This window comes from Maylandia zebra, linkage group LG14 (assembly GCF_041146795.1).
Source record: "Maylandia zebra isolate NMK-2024a linkage group LG14, Mzebra_GT3a, whole genome shotgun sequence".
Classification (NCBI taxonomy): domain Eukaryota; kingdom Metazoa; phylum Chordata; class Actinopteri; order Cichliformes; family Cichlidae; genus Maylandia; species Maylandia zebra.
In genome coordinates, this window is record NC_135180.1 from 19,092,866 (window position 1) to 19,111,382 (window position 18,517).

The 18,517-nt window shown below is 42.3% G+C and overlaps 1 protein-coding gene across 3 annotated transcripts in view; it reads left to right on the plus strand.

The window, feature by feature from the left end:
• The window catches only part of relt (RELT TNF receptor), a 28,681-nt gene that overhangs the window by 7,030 nt on the left and 3,134 nt on the right, over positions 1-18,517 (plus strand). The window contains exons 1-9 of one of the 3 annotated variants that reach the window (XM_076892403.1): positions 7,983-8,320; positions 9,838-9,912; positions 10,017-10,109; positions 11,005-11,189; positions 11,565-11,617; positions 11,737-11,988; positions 15,924-16,004; positions 16,336-16,414; positions 17,874-18,257. In XM_076892403.1, the coding sequence (XP_076748518.1) occupies positions 9,871-9,912; positions 10,017-10,109; positions 11,005-11,189; positions 11,565-11,617; positions 11,737-11,988; positions 15,924-16,004; positions 16,336-16,414; positions 17,874-18,257 (1,169 nt within the window). In that variant the 5' untranslated portion in view covers positions 7,983-8,320; positions 9,838-9,870. Of the gene's footprint in view, positions 1-7,982; positions 8,321-9,837; positions 9,913-10,016; positions 10,110-11,004; positions 11,190-11,564; positions 11,618-11,733; positions 11,989-15,923; positions 16,005-16,335; positions 16,415-17,873; positions 18,258-18,517 lie in introns of those variants that run through there. The other 2 variants (XM_076892402.1, XM_004543849.5) reach the window with 2 other exon arrangements.

Consider the following 18,517-nt stretch of genomic DNA (forward strand, 5'->3'; position numbering starts at 1 on the left):
CTCTGTGAAGTCAAACAGAGGGTATGGTTGCTCTGATCACGTCGCTGACATACACGTGCACATTATCTCTCAGGACACGAAATGTCTGATGAAGAATGGAGTATAATTACCTTAAACCTTTTTTGCCACCTCAGTTCTTTTTTATTGTATTTGACTTCTTGGCCCGTAAGATAATAGCTGCTTACGTGCGTCACAGCTAGGTATCCCCCATCATGACTACAATAGGGTAGCCATTATCACCATATGAAGTCGTGGTTGGAGTTTTATTGTTCCAGGCCTGTGACGGAGAGGGAAATCCAAGACTTTTTTTTTTGCATGCATGCATGCATGCATTGACATGAGCATCAGTTTTTACTTGAGCGACGGGTGATATTGAATGTGCATTTCCGAAATGGTGTATCATTGAGCTCCAAGAGGTTAAAACGGTTAAGGAATTAAGGCAAACAACCCTCTTTCAGGCTTAGCTGACCTCACGTTTCTGAGATAATCTGATGGACTTCATTGGATTTGAACCTAAGACAATGCAGAGGTTTCCAGCCTGTAGAGCAGCATGTGTTTACCTCTCCATCTTTGATCAGAATCAGAATCGTGTTTATTGGCCAAGTATATGTGCAGACACATACAGGGAATTTGGTTCCGGTAGACCTCAGGAATTCGCATGATAAGGTGGGGCCAGGTTTCACAATGAACATACCCGAAACTCTGGCTGATTGGGACCCACACCCAGTTTCACACCTTGGCTCAGGCGATTAGAGGATCATCAGGGGGTCCTTTTGTCCCTCTGTGGGGGGTCACTCCCACTAGGTTTATATCTGGGACTCTCCACCATTTGACCTTAGAACTGAAGAAGCTTCTCGGATGAGAGGTGAAACGTCTTCAAGCAACTTAAAGAAGTCCAGACGCTTTTCTTTGCAAGCTCCTTTGACTACGATGACCTGGATGACTGAGAACCTTCACAGACATTTTAGGGTTATTGTCTAACTCGGTGTTAATAATTCCCAAATCCATTATTTAAAACTAATAGGTTTATTATTGTTAACTAATGTGTTATTTTAGGCCAACTGTGCCTGTTGCCACAGTAAATAATAAATGCGTCAGTCCACTGAGTCTGATTTTTGGTGGGAATACTGCATGAAACCTCAATAAACCACATTGGTCCATGTGTTCAGTTACTCCCAGTATTCACATTGGTGAGTAAGTTTGAATCGAGGATATATGACCTTTAAATTAGAAAAAAGTGCACTTGCTTAACAGGATTATGTAATAATATACAACTGGGACAGAGTGTAGAGTCAGTTCTGTTATGGTGCCCTTGGAACAGAGAGGGTTAAAGACACCAAACAAATCCAGGCTTGATTTATTCATTTGATAACAAACCAAAGTGAGTTTTAGTTTTAAACTAAAGAGATGTTTTAGTGTGACCTGCAAAGGTTCACAGATCTAGAATCAGTGTGAAAGTGCTACAAAATGTTAAGTGTTAGCTTCCTACAACAGCTGCAACTAAAACATGATTGATCCAAACGCTCTACGGATAGGATTCCCCAAATCTTTATTTTGTGAAGTTCACATTTTAATTCATTTATGCTAGTATTTTAATGCGCCACTGTGTGATTGGGTTTATGTGACCATACCATGGGATCCTGTGAATATTTATATTTGCATGTTTTGCATTTGGGTGTTTGGTTACCTATTTGTAAAAGCAGATTTTGGGGAGTCCCATTTCACAAATTTGTAATTATGTCTGAAACTGTATTTTAATGCATTGGTAAATAAAATAAAGTTTAATCAAAGAAAAAAAATAAATAAAATGAAATTTATATATAAAACATGAATATAATAAGTTACTTTGTAACTTTGGTACATGCATTTTTGAGACCTCGACATCATCAGTGTGTTTTTTTTCCCCCTCTTAAATAAATTGCATGATACATTTGATGGTAATGAATTGCACAAAAATGTGCAAATATGATCCAAATTAAAACTCATATATATAAATTTGTTGTCAGAAGGTTCAATAATACTTATACTACTTATACTAATATTTTCTTGCAGTTATTTCATGGTTCAGGCATTACAGGGATAGCATATTAAACAAACTGAGTCTTCAATTTAAGCTAATTAAGCTTATTTAGACTAACAGAATACTATTATTTTAGCAAATCAATGCAACCATCCATCCATTGTCTTCCACTTAGCTTTTTTCAGGGTTGCAGATGGGGTGGAGCCTATCCTACATGTCTTAGCGCGAGAGGCGGGGTACACCCTGGACAGATTGCCAGTCTGTTGCAGGGCTAACACATAGACACAGACAACCATTCGCTCTCACAGTCACTCCTGCATTCACACCTATTGGCAATATAGAGTTACCAATTAACCCATCCCCACTAACTGCATGTCTTTGGACTGTGGGAGGAAGCCAGAGTACCCGGGGAGAACCCATGCAAACTCCACTCAGAAAGACTGATGGTGGAATTGAACTCAGGACCTTCTTGCTGTGAGGCAGCAATGCTAGCCACCGTTTGCAACCATTATGGCAAAAACAAATTGTTATTGGTATCTATCGTTACACAAAATTTGAAAACGATGTCTTGAAACTGTGGATGCTAGACTGCTAAAAAACAGGTAAACAAAGGGGTGGAGAACTTGAGATCTAGAAAAGAAAAGCCTACAAACTAAAGTGAAGTATCAGTTTGGACAGCTGTTTACTGCTTTTTTTTTTTTCATTCCAAGAGCTATTACTGGAATGGCATTTCATGTAACAACCAATTGATAAAGCTTTAGCGATTACACATCGTTGCCAGGGAACACCACTGTTAAATAACTCAAACGTGCCAGATTTGTCAGCATGACTGGGGCGTTCTTGTGTGTCTAGACTTTTCACAGAAAAATTAAATAGAGTCCCATGCCTGACCAAAATCCTGGCTCATTGTTTGGAAGCCAATAACATGGTGGCTTCGCCTCGGTTTACCTGTGATCTCAGGCGCTGCTCAGTCACCTCTGCCTGAAAGGCGAGGAGTTCCACTCATTCTTGTGTTTCCTCTTTTGTGGTTTTTTCCTTCCTTCACAGCTTCATCCTGAAGGATTTCTCAGCTGAGCTGCAGCATGACATCAAGGAGCCAGAAAAAGCTCTCCAACACATTTAACTGGTCCTCGCCTCCAAAACCACCACAGAAGAGAATAACAGCCATGTTTTTGTCATGCCTTCGCCATTACTTCTTTATTATTGCTATTTTCAGAACCGAGCAGAGCATGTGACTGGTCATCTGACGTTTTCGTAACTTGTTATTTGTATGTGTGAAACAACAGCGTGCAGGCTTTGGGGTAATTACTGTTTTACAAAGTTTAGAAAAAGTCATCACTCTCCTCTCCCTTTCCTTTGAGGTGTTTTTCTTTTTTAATTGTTATCCTGTTTTGTTGTTTTCGCCCGTTCACATAAAATGACGAAAGCACTCCGGGTGTTGGCGTCGCGTTGGCGTCTTTGTTGTGTTTGCAGGGATATTCTTAGAGGTGCTAATGTCCTGTTATATCCTCCCTCTCTTCCTACGCTCTTGTCCCCTCTCCCTCTTTTTTTTCATTACAATATCCATCTGACTGCAGCCTCCAAGCCCGAGCACATGGCTGTCACATGCGTGCAAGCAGGGTTATCATATCGGAGCGATATAACCAAGAAACTGCAATTACAGACCAGAAAGCAACTAGAAGTTAGCTATGACATGACTGTGAGTGTTTACTGGTGTGTTGACCAGTAGCTACAGACTAATTACATATCACATACAAACACAGAGGCTAATGGGATCTCTCCAGGTGACTCTTTTAAACAGCCACCTAATTAACACAATAGTTAATGATGAGGTAGATGAAGATGAATGTTTGAGTCAGATACCTGACTTGCTTAAAAAGGACTGTTTTGTGGTTTTTCTGTGAAATAAATAATAATAATGATGATGTTGTTATTGCACTGGTAAGATTTGTTTTGGATTTTTTTTTTTTTTGTAATTTGTAGTTTTATAATTTTTTTATTTTTATTTTTACAAAATATAGAACGTTGCCACAGGAATCAGCATGCATTGTAAATCAACTACATAGTCCCTCTTTTCCGTCACCATGCAACAATTATCCTGGGCTACAACTAAGCAACTTCCACCACTTGTGAAAAAGATCTGAAATTAAAAACAGATTAAAAAACCGAATCAAAAATCTGGGGTGGATTTAATGAATATGATATAATAAACTCATAAGTATAAAAAGGTGTGGCTACTATGATGTGATCCAGTAGTTTCTGAAGACTCGTTCGGGATCCTCTAGATGAGCGTTTTCGTATCCGCCATCATGATGTGATATGGAGGTTGAAACTGCTTGCTCATTGGTTAATGAATTGCCTCACAGCAAGAAGGTCCTGAGTTCAATTCCACCATCAGGGTGGGGTCTTTCTGTGCGGAGTTTGCATGTTCTCCCCGTGTTTGCGTGGGTTCTCCCTGGGTACTCCAGCTTCCTCCCACAGTCCAAAGACATGCAGTTAGTGGGGATAGGTTGATTGAAAACACTAAACTGCCCATAGGTGTGAATGCAGGACTGAAGGTCAGTGTGAATGGTTGTCTGTGTCTATGTGTTAGCCCTGTGACAGACTGGCGACCTGTCCAGGCTGTACCCTGCCTCTCGCCCTAAGACAGCTGGGATAGGCTCCAGCGCCCCCCGCGACCCTGAAAAGGATAAGTGGAAGCGAATGGATGGATGGATTTAGTTTTTAGCTAGTTTCTCGTAGACTTCTATACAGCCATCACCTGCAGATAGACTTTTGGATTGGTCTTATTTTCCCAGTGTTGAACTATGTTCAAGTTTTACATTGTCTATGAATAGACTTCTAGTGAGTTATGATGACAGCTGCCCACTGCTTTTCTTATCACGGGGTCTTCAATTTAGGGAGTTAGCAAATGTTAGGGTTTGTTAAGAAGCTGTCAGTTTACATTGGTATTTGTCATTTTATTTCCTTTTATAGTTTTTTTTTATTAATAAAATGGTATTTTATAACACTAGCTGTGCAAATCAAAGGTAAGAATGTGTATTCTGGTAAGGCTGAAACAGAAGAATTCAAAATGAAGAGGAATACCCGGTTGTTCTTAATCTGGTCTTCTTGTGAGTTTTTTCCCTTGTCTCTGATCCTGTTTTGATATTGCCAGACAGGATCTAAAAACATAGACAGGTTGAGGAGAGTGTGTGTTTGAGCCTTGTTTGTGCCTTGAAATAGCATCCATGCTTTTTGGAGATGGAGTGTTTCTGCTGGCTTTGTCGGAGCATGACCTTTAGCGAACACTGGAATGATTTGCAGCTGAGTGTGAAATGTTTGGAAAGACATTCAGCACCTCCAAGCCTGAGACTATGGTTCCCGACTAGAAAATAGTAGAGTGCTCCCTCTGGGTTGGCAGAAAGATGCTTTCCGAAATGCAGATGTTCAAGCATCTGAGGATGTGACTTATGTGACTTCAATAGATCACATGATGGAGTGGGGCAAGGTCTCACAGTGGTTCCACCCGAAACCTCTGGCAGTAATGACCCATGCCTATTTTCACGCCCTGACTCATGTGATGAGGTACATGATTAATAGTCAAAGGAACACCTTCAAAGGTACAACCCTCACTAGGGTTTCAATACTGGCGACTTTCCACTTTTTGGTTTTAGAATTGAAGAAATCTCTTGTATGAAAGCCAAAACACCTTCAAAGCACTTAAATAAGTCCAGAACACTTAAACCAAACACTTAAACCACCCTTTTTTCAAGCTATTTAGACTAACATGACCTGGATGACTGAGAACCTTACACAGACATGACTTAGGATCGTATTCAAGCGGAGAAACTGGTTCCGCTGGTGGATTAATATGCAAGTATTGTACTGGACAAGAAACAAGAGAACTGGGCTGGAAGGCGAAGCTTTCGTTTTACCAGTCAACGTACATTTTAACCCATCTATGGTCATGAGATCAGGGTGACGATTCAGTAAAGTAAGGTTGCAAATGCAAACAACCAAAATGAGTCATCGCCATAGTTCAGCTGGACTCAGCCATAGGGATAGGGTGAGAAACTTGGATATCCGGAGGGATCCCAGAGTAAAGCCACTGCTATGATGTCTCCTGGGTACCTCACTTTGAGGTTTTTCAGACACACCCAGCTGGGAGGGGACCCCAGAACCTGCTGACAAGATTATATGTTTCATCTGGCCTGGAAACGCCTCTCAATGCCCCAAGGAGTAACGTGTTGCTGGGGAGAAGGATGGCTGAAACATTCTGCTTAGGCTGCTGCCACCAAGATGATGGATGGACTTATTGATGGATGGCATTGTTCTCTGCTGCTTTGCTGAAAATCAGTGACATGAAATGTAAAGTTCTTCCCGAGAACAAGTTTCTTTAAAATACACTGAAAAGTTCTCCAATGCCATGAGCCTGAGAAGTACCAGCAAACAAGAAAATGGTTATTTGAAGGCACTCGTGCCTGTAGCTCCAGTGGAAGTCCCACGTGTTGGCGGTCCCTACTGTAGTGGTTTTGAGAAGAAATCCAGAGTCAAAGAGGATTTAAATGCAAAAGCATCACATGCAGACATTGCAAGCTTGGATTGTCTGGCTGTGAACGGTTGACTTCTAAAGGCAGCGGTTAGGCTCATTTTGAACATCCTTTATGGACATCATTTTGTATTTTAATTACAGTTTCCGTGCACATGGCCCTGCTGCACACACTCAGCACATGCAGTGACACTGTAGCTTAAGTATTATTGCACTTACCCAACCAGTGAGAAACAATTAAATGTTACTTAACAGAAAAACAACTTTTAGGAAATGCTTGATCTCTCATCAAAGCTTTTTTTAAAAAATAGGTTTTATTTAACGTTGAAACCCTATGGAGCCATCATTTGAAAGCATATGCATCTCATCAATCTAAAGGATCAGCTTCACCTTTCCCTGCTGCACTTAAAGCACATTTGCTTCATTTCTAGAGGTCAAGTGAGGTTCTCTGTGGAAGTCCTCACATTCCTCTACCCCTCCAGCTCGGTCCAGTTTGTTACTTGACACTTTCCAAAAAAAGGAGGTACTTAATTGCAGGTCCCGTTTTTGTTTTGCTCTCTCTATCATTGTCGTTTTATTGATCATTTTTTCCCCTTGTTCGGCTATGTGTGCGCACAAGCGCATGTTTGCATGTGTGTCTGAGTGCACATATACAGTATGTGTGCATGTGTGACTTGTAATTAGCCTCTTGCTCTGGTCTGTATGGCATTTTAACAAATGCTTCTATATATATCATGCTATCAGGCTGAGGTTTTAGCAGTGTCACTCCCTGCCACTTTCTCCTCTTTCCATCCCTCTCTCTTTCGCTCTTCTCTTCCTGTTCCTAGTGGTTTCTCTGTCCTCGCTTTATCTCTCTCTTCCCCCCTAAAATTATGCCTCGGAAGCCTGTCATTGCCATGAGGCACCTCGCCGGACCAAAATCATAAACTCATTACATGTTTTATTTTCTTGTTTGTATAAGGCATGGCTATTATGGCTTTCCATATGTGTATGTGTGTTTGTGTGTGTTATCTGCATATGTGGTTTTAACATATATGGTAATACATGGTTCTTATGTGCATACATCAGGTGTACAAACCCTGTTAAATGATACCTTCAGCACACGCTTACTGATACATGTGTGTGTGATGTGTGTACACATGTGTGTCCTGACCAGTGAGTGGGTTTAAGCGGTTCATTTATTTTCCAACTAATGTTTGAAATGTTTTCATGTGTGGTCGAAGGTGAAGTGGTGCCTTGGAGCGGTCACCCACACACACACACACACACACACACACACACACACACACACACACACACACGCACCTACACACTCAGACACCCACTCAGACACATACACACACACACATGCAGGAGGGGCATGTCCTGAGGCTGTCAGGGGTGTGTCTGTGGTCAGAGTGGCACTATAAGACACAGGCAGGTACACTGGACCTTTCATTCAGCTTCACAGAGTTGTGTGTGTGTGTTGTGTCTGTGTGTGTCTGTGTGTGTATGCGGCTGAGTTTTCTGTTACTTCTCTAACTTGTTTAACTATCTAAGTGTTTAACAGCTTTTCAGAGTCTTAAACTTTCTAGTTTTTCCTTTTTAAGCGACTTTTCAAAGTTCCACCGAGCTCAGGGTGTTTAATCGAGCATTTTTGCAGCAACTTTTGCACAGTTAAAAGAAAGTAAGGCAGTTTGACTTTGGCCCTGACTCAGCATTTGTAGCAGCACACACAGCATCCCTACTGAGTTGCCACAGCAACTGTGTCAGTCCACTGGAAGTCTGGGGTAAGTATTCAGCCTTGCTTTTCTCCTCTCCCTCCCATTACCCTTTTCACTTTTACAGCCTCCATCTTTCCCCAATATCTCTTTCTCCTGCACTTATTTCTCGTCCTTTCCACTGCGTGTCCTTTTCCCCTTTATTTTTTTGATTTGCACATTCTAAACGCTTCTTATGTTTTTGCTTTTGTCAGTGGCTGTTTTACAAGCCCGTTCAGAGACATTCTGTCTGCAAGTTCCACCTTCTCATTTCTGAGAAAAAAGACTAAATCAGTCTTTGGCATGCAACAGAGTGTCACTACATGCACATCTGATATTTAGATTTCCAAGAAATAGTCTGATATATACAAAGAATTATCATGTATGAATCTGCTGCATGTAACAGGCTATGGATCCTCACCTAATCCTAGCCCGGTGTGAATTCACAGCCCCCACAACTGTGGCAACAAATCCTTTTTTTTGTCAATTGCGTAGTAACACCTCACCACATAATATTTCTGTATATTTTTATGGTGAGTTTTGAAAAGTTAGTCTCAAAAACGCATTTGTTTCTATAATATGTATTCAGTGGAATTCATTCAATTTATCACAGTCAGTCAAGCAGATCAGAAAGACGAGTGCAAGAGTTTGGCTTCTCAGCAGTATTTAAAAGTTGACAATACAGCAGACTTTGGCTGGAGTGTCAGAATACTATAATTGCAGCTGACAAACCAATAAGTTTGCATATAAGAGTTGATAAATGGGCTCAAGTCAAAGTTTTCCTCAGTCTGCACTGTAAGGTTTTATATAAATTTAGGTGGACTATATTGATGTAGTTTCAAATGAGCTGTTGTCAGATGTTTTTCAGGTACAGATACTGCAGAGGGGATGACACTGACTTGCTACAATGCAACAGTCACCTGTGGCACAAAGACCTTTTCATTTATTCCTAAGCTTCTTAAAAATATCTGCTAAATAAAGCAGTGTAATCATCCTCATTTACCCTCCACCGTCACAAAGCGTCACTTAGCTTTGATTGCATGGTTGTTTGAAAACTCTTCTGAATAAAGGGAAATGCCCATCGCAGGGGCAGCACGTGTTATCTAATGAATGCGGTGCAAAGTTAATCAGTGCTAAAAGTGTGCACGTGAGTACCTATGGCTCAGAAATAGCAACAGAAAATCCTCGGTTTGTACCCTGCTGTGCATAAAGAGGACATGATTCACGATAAATGATATTTACAGGATTCACACCTGCTCCTTACCTCCCGATCGCAGGAGCCACGCTTTTGCTCCGGATAAGTGACTCAGGTGTTTTCACGCCGTGTGAACTCTTGCGGTTTTGTGTGAGTGTGCATGCCTGCGCGGTGTGCGACATAATGGAAAGTGCTGTAAGGTCGTCAGTTTTGACGTGTCGTATTTTTCCATATCAGGCTGGGAAAAGTGCCGGCACCTTTTTTTTGTTTTTGTTTACAGCATTTAAAATCTCATAAATCCTCGTGAACTGATCATGTTTTATTATTAACCCCTCGCCTGTTCTTTCTTTAGATCATATGTACATAGAAGAATACATTGAAGAAGATGAGGAACCACCTTTGCTGCTCAGCTATTGTCCTCCTCGCGGTAAATATGCGCATGCTTTGTGAGCTCTGTTGTGTAAGAAGAAGAGTGTATCCACACGTGTGCGCACTTCTTCTGATTCACGAGTGCGTTTCTGTGTCTTCCAGCTGTTTGGCTGTGGAGGGACTGCAGCGGTGCAGTCTCGGTGTGGGAAAGGGTGTGCGTGTCTGCAATGCCCGGCAGGCCAGGAGCCTTCCAAGGTGAGACAACATTTTAATATTTTAATAACATTTGTATTGTTTATTATATATTTTAACACTTTCACCTCCTTAACTGCTATAAATATGCTTGTTTCAGTAGGCAACATTTGTCTTTAATTTCTATAGTGTAGAGCAGGGGTGTCAAACATAAAGCCGGCCCTGACTAGACAGCTGTGCAAAATATGAAGGAAGGCATCGATTTTTGGACTTTTAGCTGCGTTATTTAAAGTTTTGCAGCTTTTCCTGCTAATAAAGACTCCCCTCACAGCCATTCATACTACACCAAAGTAGTTAAGTAATAGATAACAATTAAATAACAAAAAAGTTCCTGCTTTTCACTGTCTACTATAAAGAACATTTTCATCACTCAATCATTACTTTATGTCTTAGAAATATGGGACAATCTTTCCTGTAATTTTACACACTTCTTTATCTTATATTAATATATCTCAGGGATTAAATGTGTAGTTAAACTTCTTTACTCTGACAGAAAGTGGAGTTTCGCTCGATGTGAAATAGTGTAGAGCTTTAAAACATATTGGACCCAATACATTTCCACAGCTCGTTAAATTACTTATTCAACTCCCTCCGCCTGAGCAGCCACCTGCAGTTTATGTTCAAATCACATTTTCATCTCCTCCATTACATTATAGTCTGTGTATTTGGTCACTGCAGTTGTCAAAAATGAAGTTGTTCTTCTCATGAATCCATAAATATCGGCTGAGTCTTATAAGTGCTGCAAATCTTTATTTTATTTCTAGTTAACACAGAAGCAGGATTTCAAATTAAAACTTTCAGCTCTTTGCTACCCATCAACTCTACAACGCCACAGGGATGCTAGGTTTTCTCTTTAAGCCTCTTTTGCCTGACTTTAGACTTTTTCTTTTCTTCTCAGGCTTGTGGGCAGATCCAGAGTCCAGCTGAAGAAGTGCATTGCCAGGTGTGCCCAGCTGGAACCTTTTCAGACGCACTGGACTCTGAGGTTTGCCGTCCACACACCTCCTGTAAGATCCTCGGCCGAAAGCTTGCATCCTCTGGCAACGGGACCTCTGACGCCGTCTGTGGTCACTGTCTGACTGGGTGAGAACTCATGGCCTGAGTCTGTGGTGGTCTACCTGTATGCTTGCTAGTCCACAAAGAGGTCTATCCAACCACAGGGTGGACAATAACGCGGCTTTCATTCAATATTGTAACTCATAAACTTTTATTTGTTCTAAATTAAGTCCTGCAATTTTCTCTGTCTCAAAAAAGCAAGAAAACAGTCACACACACACACGCAGGGACAAACACAGTGTGTCATTCACCACAATGGGCGGGTAACATCAAGAACAGGCACCACTGGACATAACATGCCACAAGCTAAAACCGCTGATTCATTCTTTCAGCCCCTCGTGTTTTTCTCTTCATCCATCTCTCTAATTAGGCTCTTTTTGGTTCTTTTTCATCCATTCACAGGTTTCACTCCTCTGCCGCTGGGCAAGTTTCCACCCAAAGTCCCTGCGTGAAAAGTAAGCATGCTTCTGCAGATTACCGTGTCTTAACTTGCTTTTAGTGAACTGATTTCTGCTATCACGCTGCCTACTTCTCTGATGTTTTTCGCTCTTCTTCCCCTCTTTCCTCTCAGAAGGGTTGCATGTCAGAGTGGTCCGTAATGTGGGTAACGGTCAGTCTGGTGGAGCAGGAGGACCGGCCAACAGCACAGTGGTGCGCAGCGCTGAGGAAAAGACAGCAGAGTACGCCGTGTTTGCCCTGGTGCCCGTCTTCTGTGTGATGGGCCTGCTGGGTATCCTCATCTGCAACATCCTAAAGAAAAAGGGATACCGCTGCACCGGTGAGAAGGAGGGAGGAGATGAAGAGACTGCCACACCGCAGAAAGAAGGTGAGAGATGGGAAGGCTGCTGAGAGAAAATCACAGTAATGGGAGCAAAATAGGAAAGTAGCATTTAAGTTCAGGCTGTTGTCGCGTTTGACCATAAAAATGCCAAATTAGCACACTTGGCATGCACACGATGTGGTCAAGTTTCCCTGTCAAGAGTGAAACCAGCCCAGCTCAAAGGGCAGCGCCTTTGCATGTGCACTCAGTCCCCATATGTTTTTTATGTAACTGCACGCGAGTCCATGTGTGAGGCTGTTTTATTTCTTTTTTTCATCTTAGCTGCTTTGAACTTTGACCTCACAGGGGACATTACATGCTGTAATTAGCTAAGCAGGTATTGTTTTAATGTAATGCTCCTATTTGAAAAGGTAAAGTGGGGCATTCTCATCAACCTCTTCGCCCGCCAACGTCAGAGAAACGGACTTGCGTCAACGCAGAAAGCATAAAAAGAGTCAGGGAGGGCAGGAGAAGAAAAAGATACAGAGGGGAGGGGCGTTAATTGAAAGAGACGTAGAAATTAATCCAAGAGAAAGGTTGTATGAGTTACCATACCCATTCTCTGTTGTTTGCATAATCTTGTTTGAAGTGCTTAAATGTATTTTTTTTCACCCTGTGAGCCAAATTAGCCCTTTAAGAGAGTACTCACTTAGGCAACGTCTTTCTTCCTCTTTCTCTGTGCACGCAACTGAGAAATGCACTCATTTCTTTCCTTTATGCTTCTATTGTACTGGATGTACTGTACCTACTAGGTTTCTAGTTTTCTGTAAAAGGTCACATGGGAGGCACACACCTCCAGGCAGCTTTTATTTTATTCAATTGTGTCACAAAACGCATAAAAAGTGTTTTGTTTAGGGTTTTTGGGGGGTGGTGGTGAAAAGATGCTGTGAAGAATGTGGAGTAATAATCAGTTCTACTTTTACAGATTGTACTTTTCTAGATAACCAGATTGCTAACCTGCATTTATGAAACAAACCACACACACTAATGAGCTGGAGTGAGCTTGCCACACTCTACAGTAACCTACTTTGTGTTTTAATTTATTAGAATCCACTGTTGCACAAGTTCTGCAGCAGCCAGACAGCATACACGACACGCAGTTTGTTACAGCCATTTGGTGCAGATAAATAAGCAGACTTAAAGGCTAAGCTGGCTTTTCCTTCGCTCACCTGATGGTGCAAGGCTCTTAGGAAACCTGCATGGAATCGGGAGCGTCAGAGCGCAGCTGCACCCTCGACAGATCCGACTGTGTGACAGCATGCCTCACGTCAAGTGTTTGTGCAACACCTGTTGTTTCATTTACAGCGTTTTCCATAACTGCAAACATGGTAAATGGCCTGCATTTTCTAGTCCCTAAGGACCCCAAAGCGCTTCACACTACATTCAGTCATTCACCCATTCACACACACATTCACACACCGGCGATGGCAAGCTACATTGTAGCCACAGCTGCCCTGGGGCGCACTGACAGAGGCGAGGCTGCCGGACACTGGCGCCACCGGGCCCTCTGACCACCACCAGTAGGCAAACATGGGGTTAGTATCTTGCCCAAGGATATTTGGCAGCCAGGAGGCAGCCTGGGATCGAACCACCGACCTTCGACCTTAGTGGCTAACCTGCTCTGCCACCTTAGCTACAGCATGCAAACAAATGGTTATTTTTCGCTCACTTACTCCTTCTATTAGTGGTTCTTTTTGCATTTTTATGTGCCCTCATAGGAGGATGAGAAGTTTACAGCTGTAGCAGCCTATGTAGCTACGCCTGTGTAGTGGAGGCCAGGGTGATCTATGGAGGAATGCATGCGCGCATGAGAATAGCCAGGGGTCAAAGCAACAGTCGGTGCTCTCTGTGCTCTCTGCCTATTTGTTTTAGTATCACCTTGGTTTCTTTCTCTCTTTGCATCTTGTTGTGAAATTTAAGCCCTTCTTGCACCTGAAGGGAAACTCCCTGAACTCCATCCCTCTTCTGCTATTTCATCATTCCTTCTGCTCTCCATTGATCCGGTTTCCTGCCTCTCTAACATGCCCCTCTCTTCTCATCTGAACACGATACTATCAATTCATCTCTCCTTTCCCAGCTAGATCAATAATTCAATCGGGTACCTCGACTCACTGTTTATGTCGGTCTCTTCATTTCTCCTGTCCTTCCTTCTCCTCTGCCCTCTCTCCTTGATTCTCTGGGTTATTCTCTTTCCTTTTTTCTTCCTCTATCCATTTTTAAAATAAACAGGTAATTCATTTTTATATAGATTGCAGTGTTGACCTGATAATCTGTGGGATAGTGGATAGTGATTTGCTTTTTAATTTTGCATTTTGCAAAAAGCATGAAAAAGCATGCAGAAAGCATGCAAGTGAACAATCTCGTTAGGACATAAAGCAGATAACAGTGGTTCATGTATGAGGTCCTCAGTGATGATTAGCAGAAGACCTCATGCATGAGGAAGAATTCCAACTTCAATATAAGACCTCTAATCACCATCATTGCCACATTCGACTCATGCTTTAAGGGCTGATGATGCAGAAGAAGTTAGGTACAGTAAGAGGCTGCATATAAAGCAATGACAGCTCTCTTCTTGTTATGTAACATTCATTGTCGCAGTGCACTTACCTGTCTGCACACTGTGGTCCTGACTGGCCTAAGGTTAGAGGAACTTCTTACTCCAGCACTTTTTTCCATCATTCCATCTGAGAGGAAATACCCATGGGGGTAGCAAGGCCAAGCTTAGCTCGGCAGGGCTAAAATCAGATGCTGCGGTGGCAACTCTGACTATGCAGGACTGAGCACAGTTTGCTTCACTGGAGAATGCATCGACCTTAAAATCTGAGGGGGGAACAGAAAGGGCAAATGCAGGGTTGATGCTACAGTAGATGCAACTCTGCAGTTGCTCAAGCATGAGTGCACACAGGAAAAGGTAGAAGTGAGCTGTTGACCGTTAACACAGAACTGCTGCATTTACAGTAAACCTAGATGCAAACATAATTTTTTTTAATCATAAGCCTAAACTTATGATGATTATTAAGCAAATTGAGACTCGTGTGCTGCTGTGATGTACTGTAATTTATGTATTGAAGGCTTGTTATCCATTAGATCTGCCCCTGGTGAGAAGTTAGACTGTAATGCTATTCATTGTTCTAAAGAAAAAAAGACCAAAATGCTGACATGGGGGAAACGTTTAAACAGATAACTAATCAAAAAAAGAAACATTAAAAAAATGTAAAGTAGATACCAACCAGAACTACATAATGGACTAAAATGTGGAATACGGGTAAGGAAGCAGGGCACAGATGGAAGACAATCAGTGAATCGTAGACGTGGTAGGACAAAGACAAGAAGTAGAACAACCAATAAAGGCATAAGTAGAGGTAGAAGGTATTTCCACTATTAAACGTGAAACTTGATATCAGGCTGTGACTTTGTTGGAGTATTAAAGAGACGAGAACAACTGCCACCCCGTGAAACTGATGCTGTTATGCTCGCGTAGCAACAGGCACTGTGGAGACAGAGCTATTGTTACGGTCCAACAACAGCCTAATGCTGCTTATGCAAGAAAGACAGAAATACGCATGCACAGTCGCATTTGGCATCTATATTGTCACATTGTGCTCTTTAACACACACACATACGCATTGTCATCTGGTACTGTGGGCCTGGTACATCACACACACACACACACACAGCTCAGCAGTGCTGAACAACGCATAACTGCTGAGTGAGCGAATCTCCCTCTCTCCCCTTTATCGTCATTGCTCTCCACTCAGCTGCCTCACTATGCTGTACTATTATGGGATGGTGAGTGGCAGGGGGCCATCTACATCCACCCGTATCAATCAGAGTGTCCCTTGAACAGTGTTAAAAGTGACAAGCAGTGCAATAAAAGCAGTACATACATAAACAATACTGGAAAATCTCTGTTTATTAACATTGCTTCTGCCTTACTTTAGGTAACACCTGTCCCTACATATCCGATGACCTGAATGAAGACACCATCAGTGTTCTGGTTCGCCTCATTACCGAGAAGAAAGGTAAATACTAACAGTGACATCGCATATAATTTGTGCATTTATTTAACAGATGGCAAGTAGCCTAAAAATTATAATAAACAGCAAATGAGAGTTTCAGCTTTGTCCGCAGCTTATTACTACTAAAGTGATAAATGGCCCAATTGGCCCAAGATATACACAGTAGCTTGGCTTTCCTCTCCAAGTTTCCTGCATCAATTACATCCACCTTATTTATGCACTTCTAATAAACTCCTGAATTACATTTTCACAGGCAGGAGGTGTTTAATTACTCTGATCTATAGTTTGAGTAGCTGGCATTATAGCTAAATGTGTATATGTGTGCTTGCTTCAGAAAATGCTGCTGCGCTGGAGGAACTGCTGCTGGAGTACGAGACCAAAGAGATGGCTATGAGCAAAGGCTCGTCAATCAAGTACGAGACCGCACGCGCGCACTTGCACAACCACAAATCATCACATGCATTTGCTCAGTCATGCTGCCCAAGGTCACACTTAACGAGATGGCAAAGGGGAAGTCTGGGAGAGAGAAAGAGAGGCGCTCGTCAAGAGAAAAGTGCGTGTGGGAGGATGTATCGGCAGAAATGGGAGCAGTGCAGATACATTTTCATACGCTTGCACTGAGCATGGAGACCTAAACTTGAATTTATAGGGCTATAAGTCCACATGCTACTCTCATGTTAATATTCCAGTAGTTCAGTCTGGACATTATTAGTTTCATTTAAGCTCTTTAACTAAAACAAATGCTAAAACATTCACTTAGGAGCGCACATTATTGTGACTGTGTCGGCTACATTTCCTCAGGAGCCTGATAACTGGGAGTGACTCACTCACTCGCCGAGGCTTGAAACCAGCTGCTAACACAGTTTACAGCCGTCTAGTCATGAGTCTGTCACACAGCTTCAAGCCACGCATTTGATATGACTGAGTGCATTTTATGGTAAGAACCTGAGGTTGTAACATAAGCCAAAATTGCTCAAGTTCCCAGAGTTTAATCGATGAGGCTCGAGAGAATGCCACTTTATAACAGTCTGCACTGCAGGGCTTTGATTATTGCTTCGACAGTGATGCCACATTTACCCCAATCATAATTTGTCACCTGTAAACCCCACGAAAGACTAAATTAATGATGTGATGACATGATAAGCATTAGATCTAATTTATTTCAGTGCAGACGTTTCTGGGGCCTGTGGCTGTGCACTGCTGCTCAGTGGTTCTGTCACATGTGATCTTTAGATGCCAGAACATTCTCTCTCTCACACACACACACACACACACACACACACACACACACACACACACACACACACACACACACACACACACACACACAGATATATACAGACTGTTCTGGAAAGCTTTCAGATCGGTATCTGGATGCGTGTGGTGGGAGGTTTTGCACAGGTTATTTGGGTTCACTGTAGCTCTCCCATACAGCGCTCGTCTCTTTTGCTCTGCCTTCCCCTGCAAAAAATAAAAAGTGAACAATGAAAAGACACACAAACCAACAAGCTCTGTACCAACAGATGAAAACTTTAGATTTGAGTTGCTAAATGATTTTATATTGACACAGAGCAGTGATCGCTGCTGTGATTGGACATATTTATTTATTTTGTGCCACATTCTAGCAGTGATTGTGTCCAGGACCAATATTAGGGATGTGCCAGTACCATGCTAGGATATTCTGGAAAGCTTAGTACAGTTTAGTATTATAACCAACACTTTTCTTACCATCACTAGTCTAAATGGCCTTTTTACAATCCTTCTGTAGATTATTTTGTGGTATTTGGATGTAACCTCCACTTACGATTTGTCTAAACTGAATATGTCAACATCAGTTTTTAGTTTTTAATAAATCTAATTTTCCTCCCCCAGGTTCCCGATGCTGTCTCCCTTATCCCAATTCCGCTCCCTTCCCAGGCTCTGCCCTCATCAGTCTCACCACCACACCATCTCCGGCCTCTCTGGCCTGGCCCCCAGACATGGTTACCGCTGCACCCGTTGCGCCCAGAAAAAATGGCCCCCTGTTCTCATTCCACCCCTGGATTCTCTCAAAGATCCCCTGAAGCCCCCCCAGAGTCTCATCCTGCCCTCCCTGGACACATCCTCCGACCACCAGAAGAGCCCCCTGCTGGGTGGAGAGTGCGTGAATACACACCATACACAAGCCGCTGTGCCAAAAACTGTACAGGAGAAGATGGAAGGAAGTGAAGTGAAGGAGAAAAAGGAAGGAGAGCTCACAGTATTGTCTGTAGGAAGGTACGTGCACTTTATAACACTTTACTAAATACATGTAGCTGGGTGCTGTTCACAGGCTTCACTTTGACATAGTTAAACTTTCCTGTAGCATTTAAATTTTTGTTTGCTGTTACTGAAAGTACCCAGCATCACTGACAATAATAGTATTGCTGGTTTTTACTGAGGTCATGGATTTGAATTGTATACCACCACCTATACAGTTGCACCAGCAAAAATAAATGAGCTCTCACTTGTTACATCACAGCGGCGATTTTCCAGGG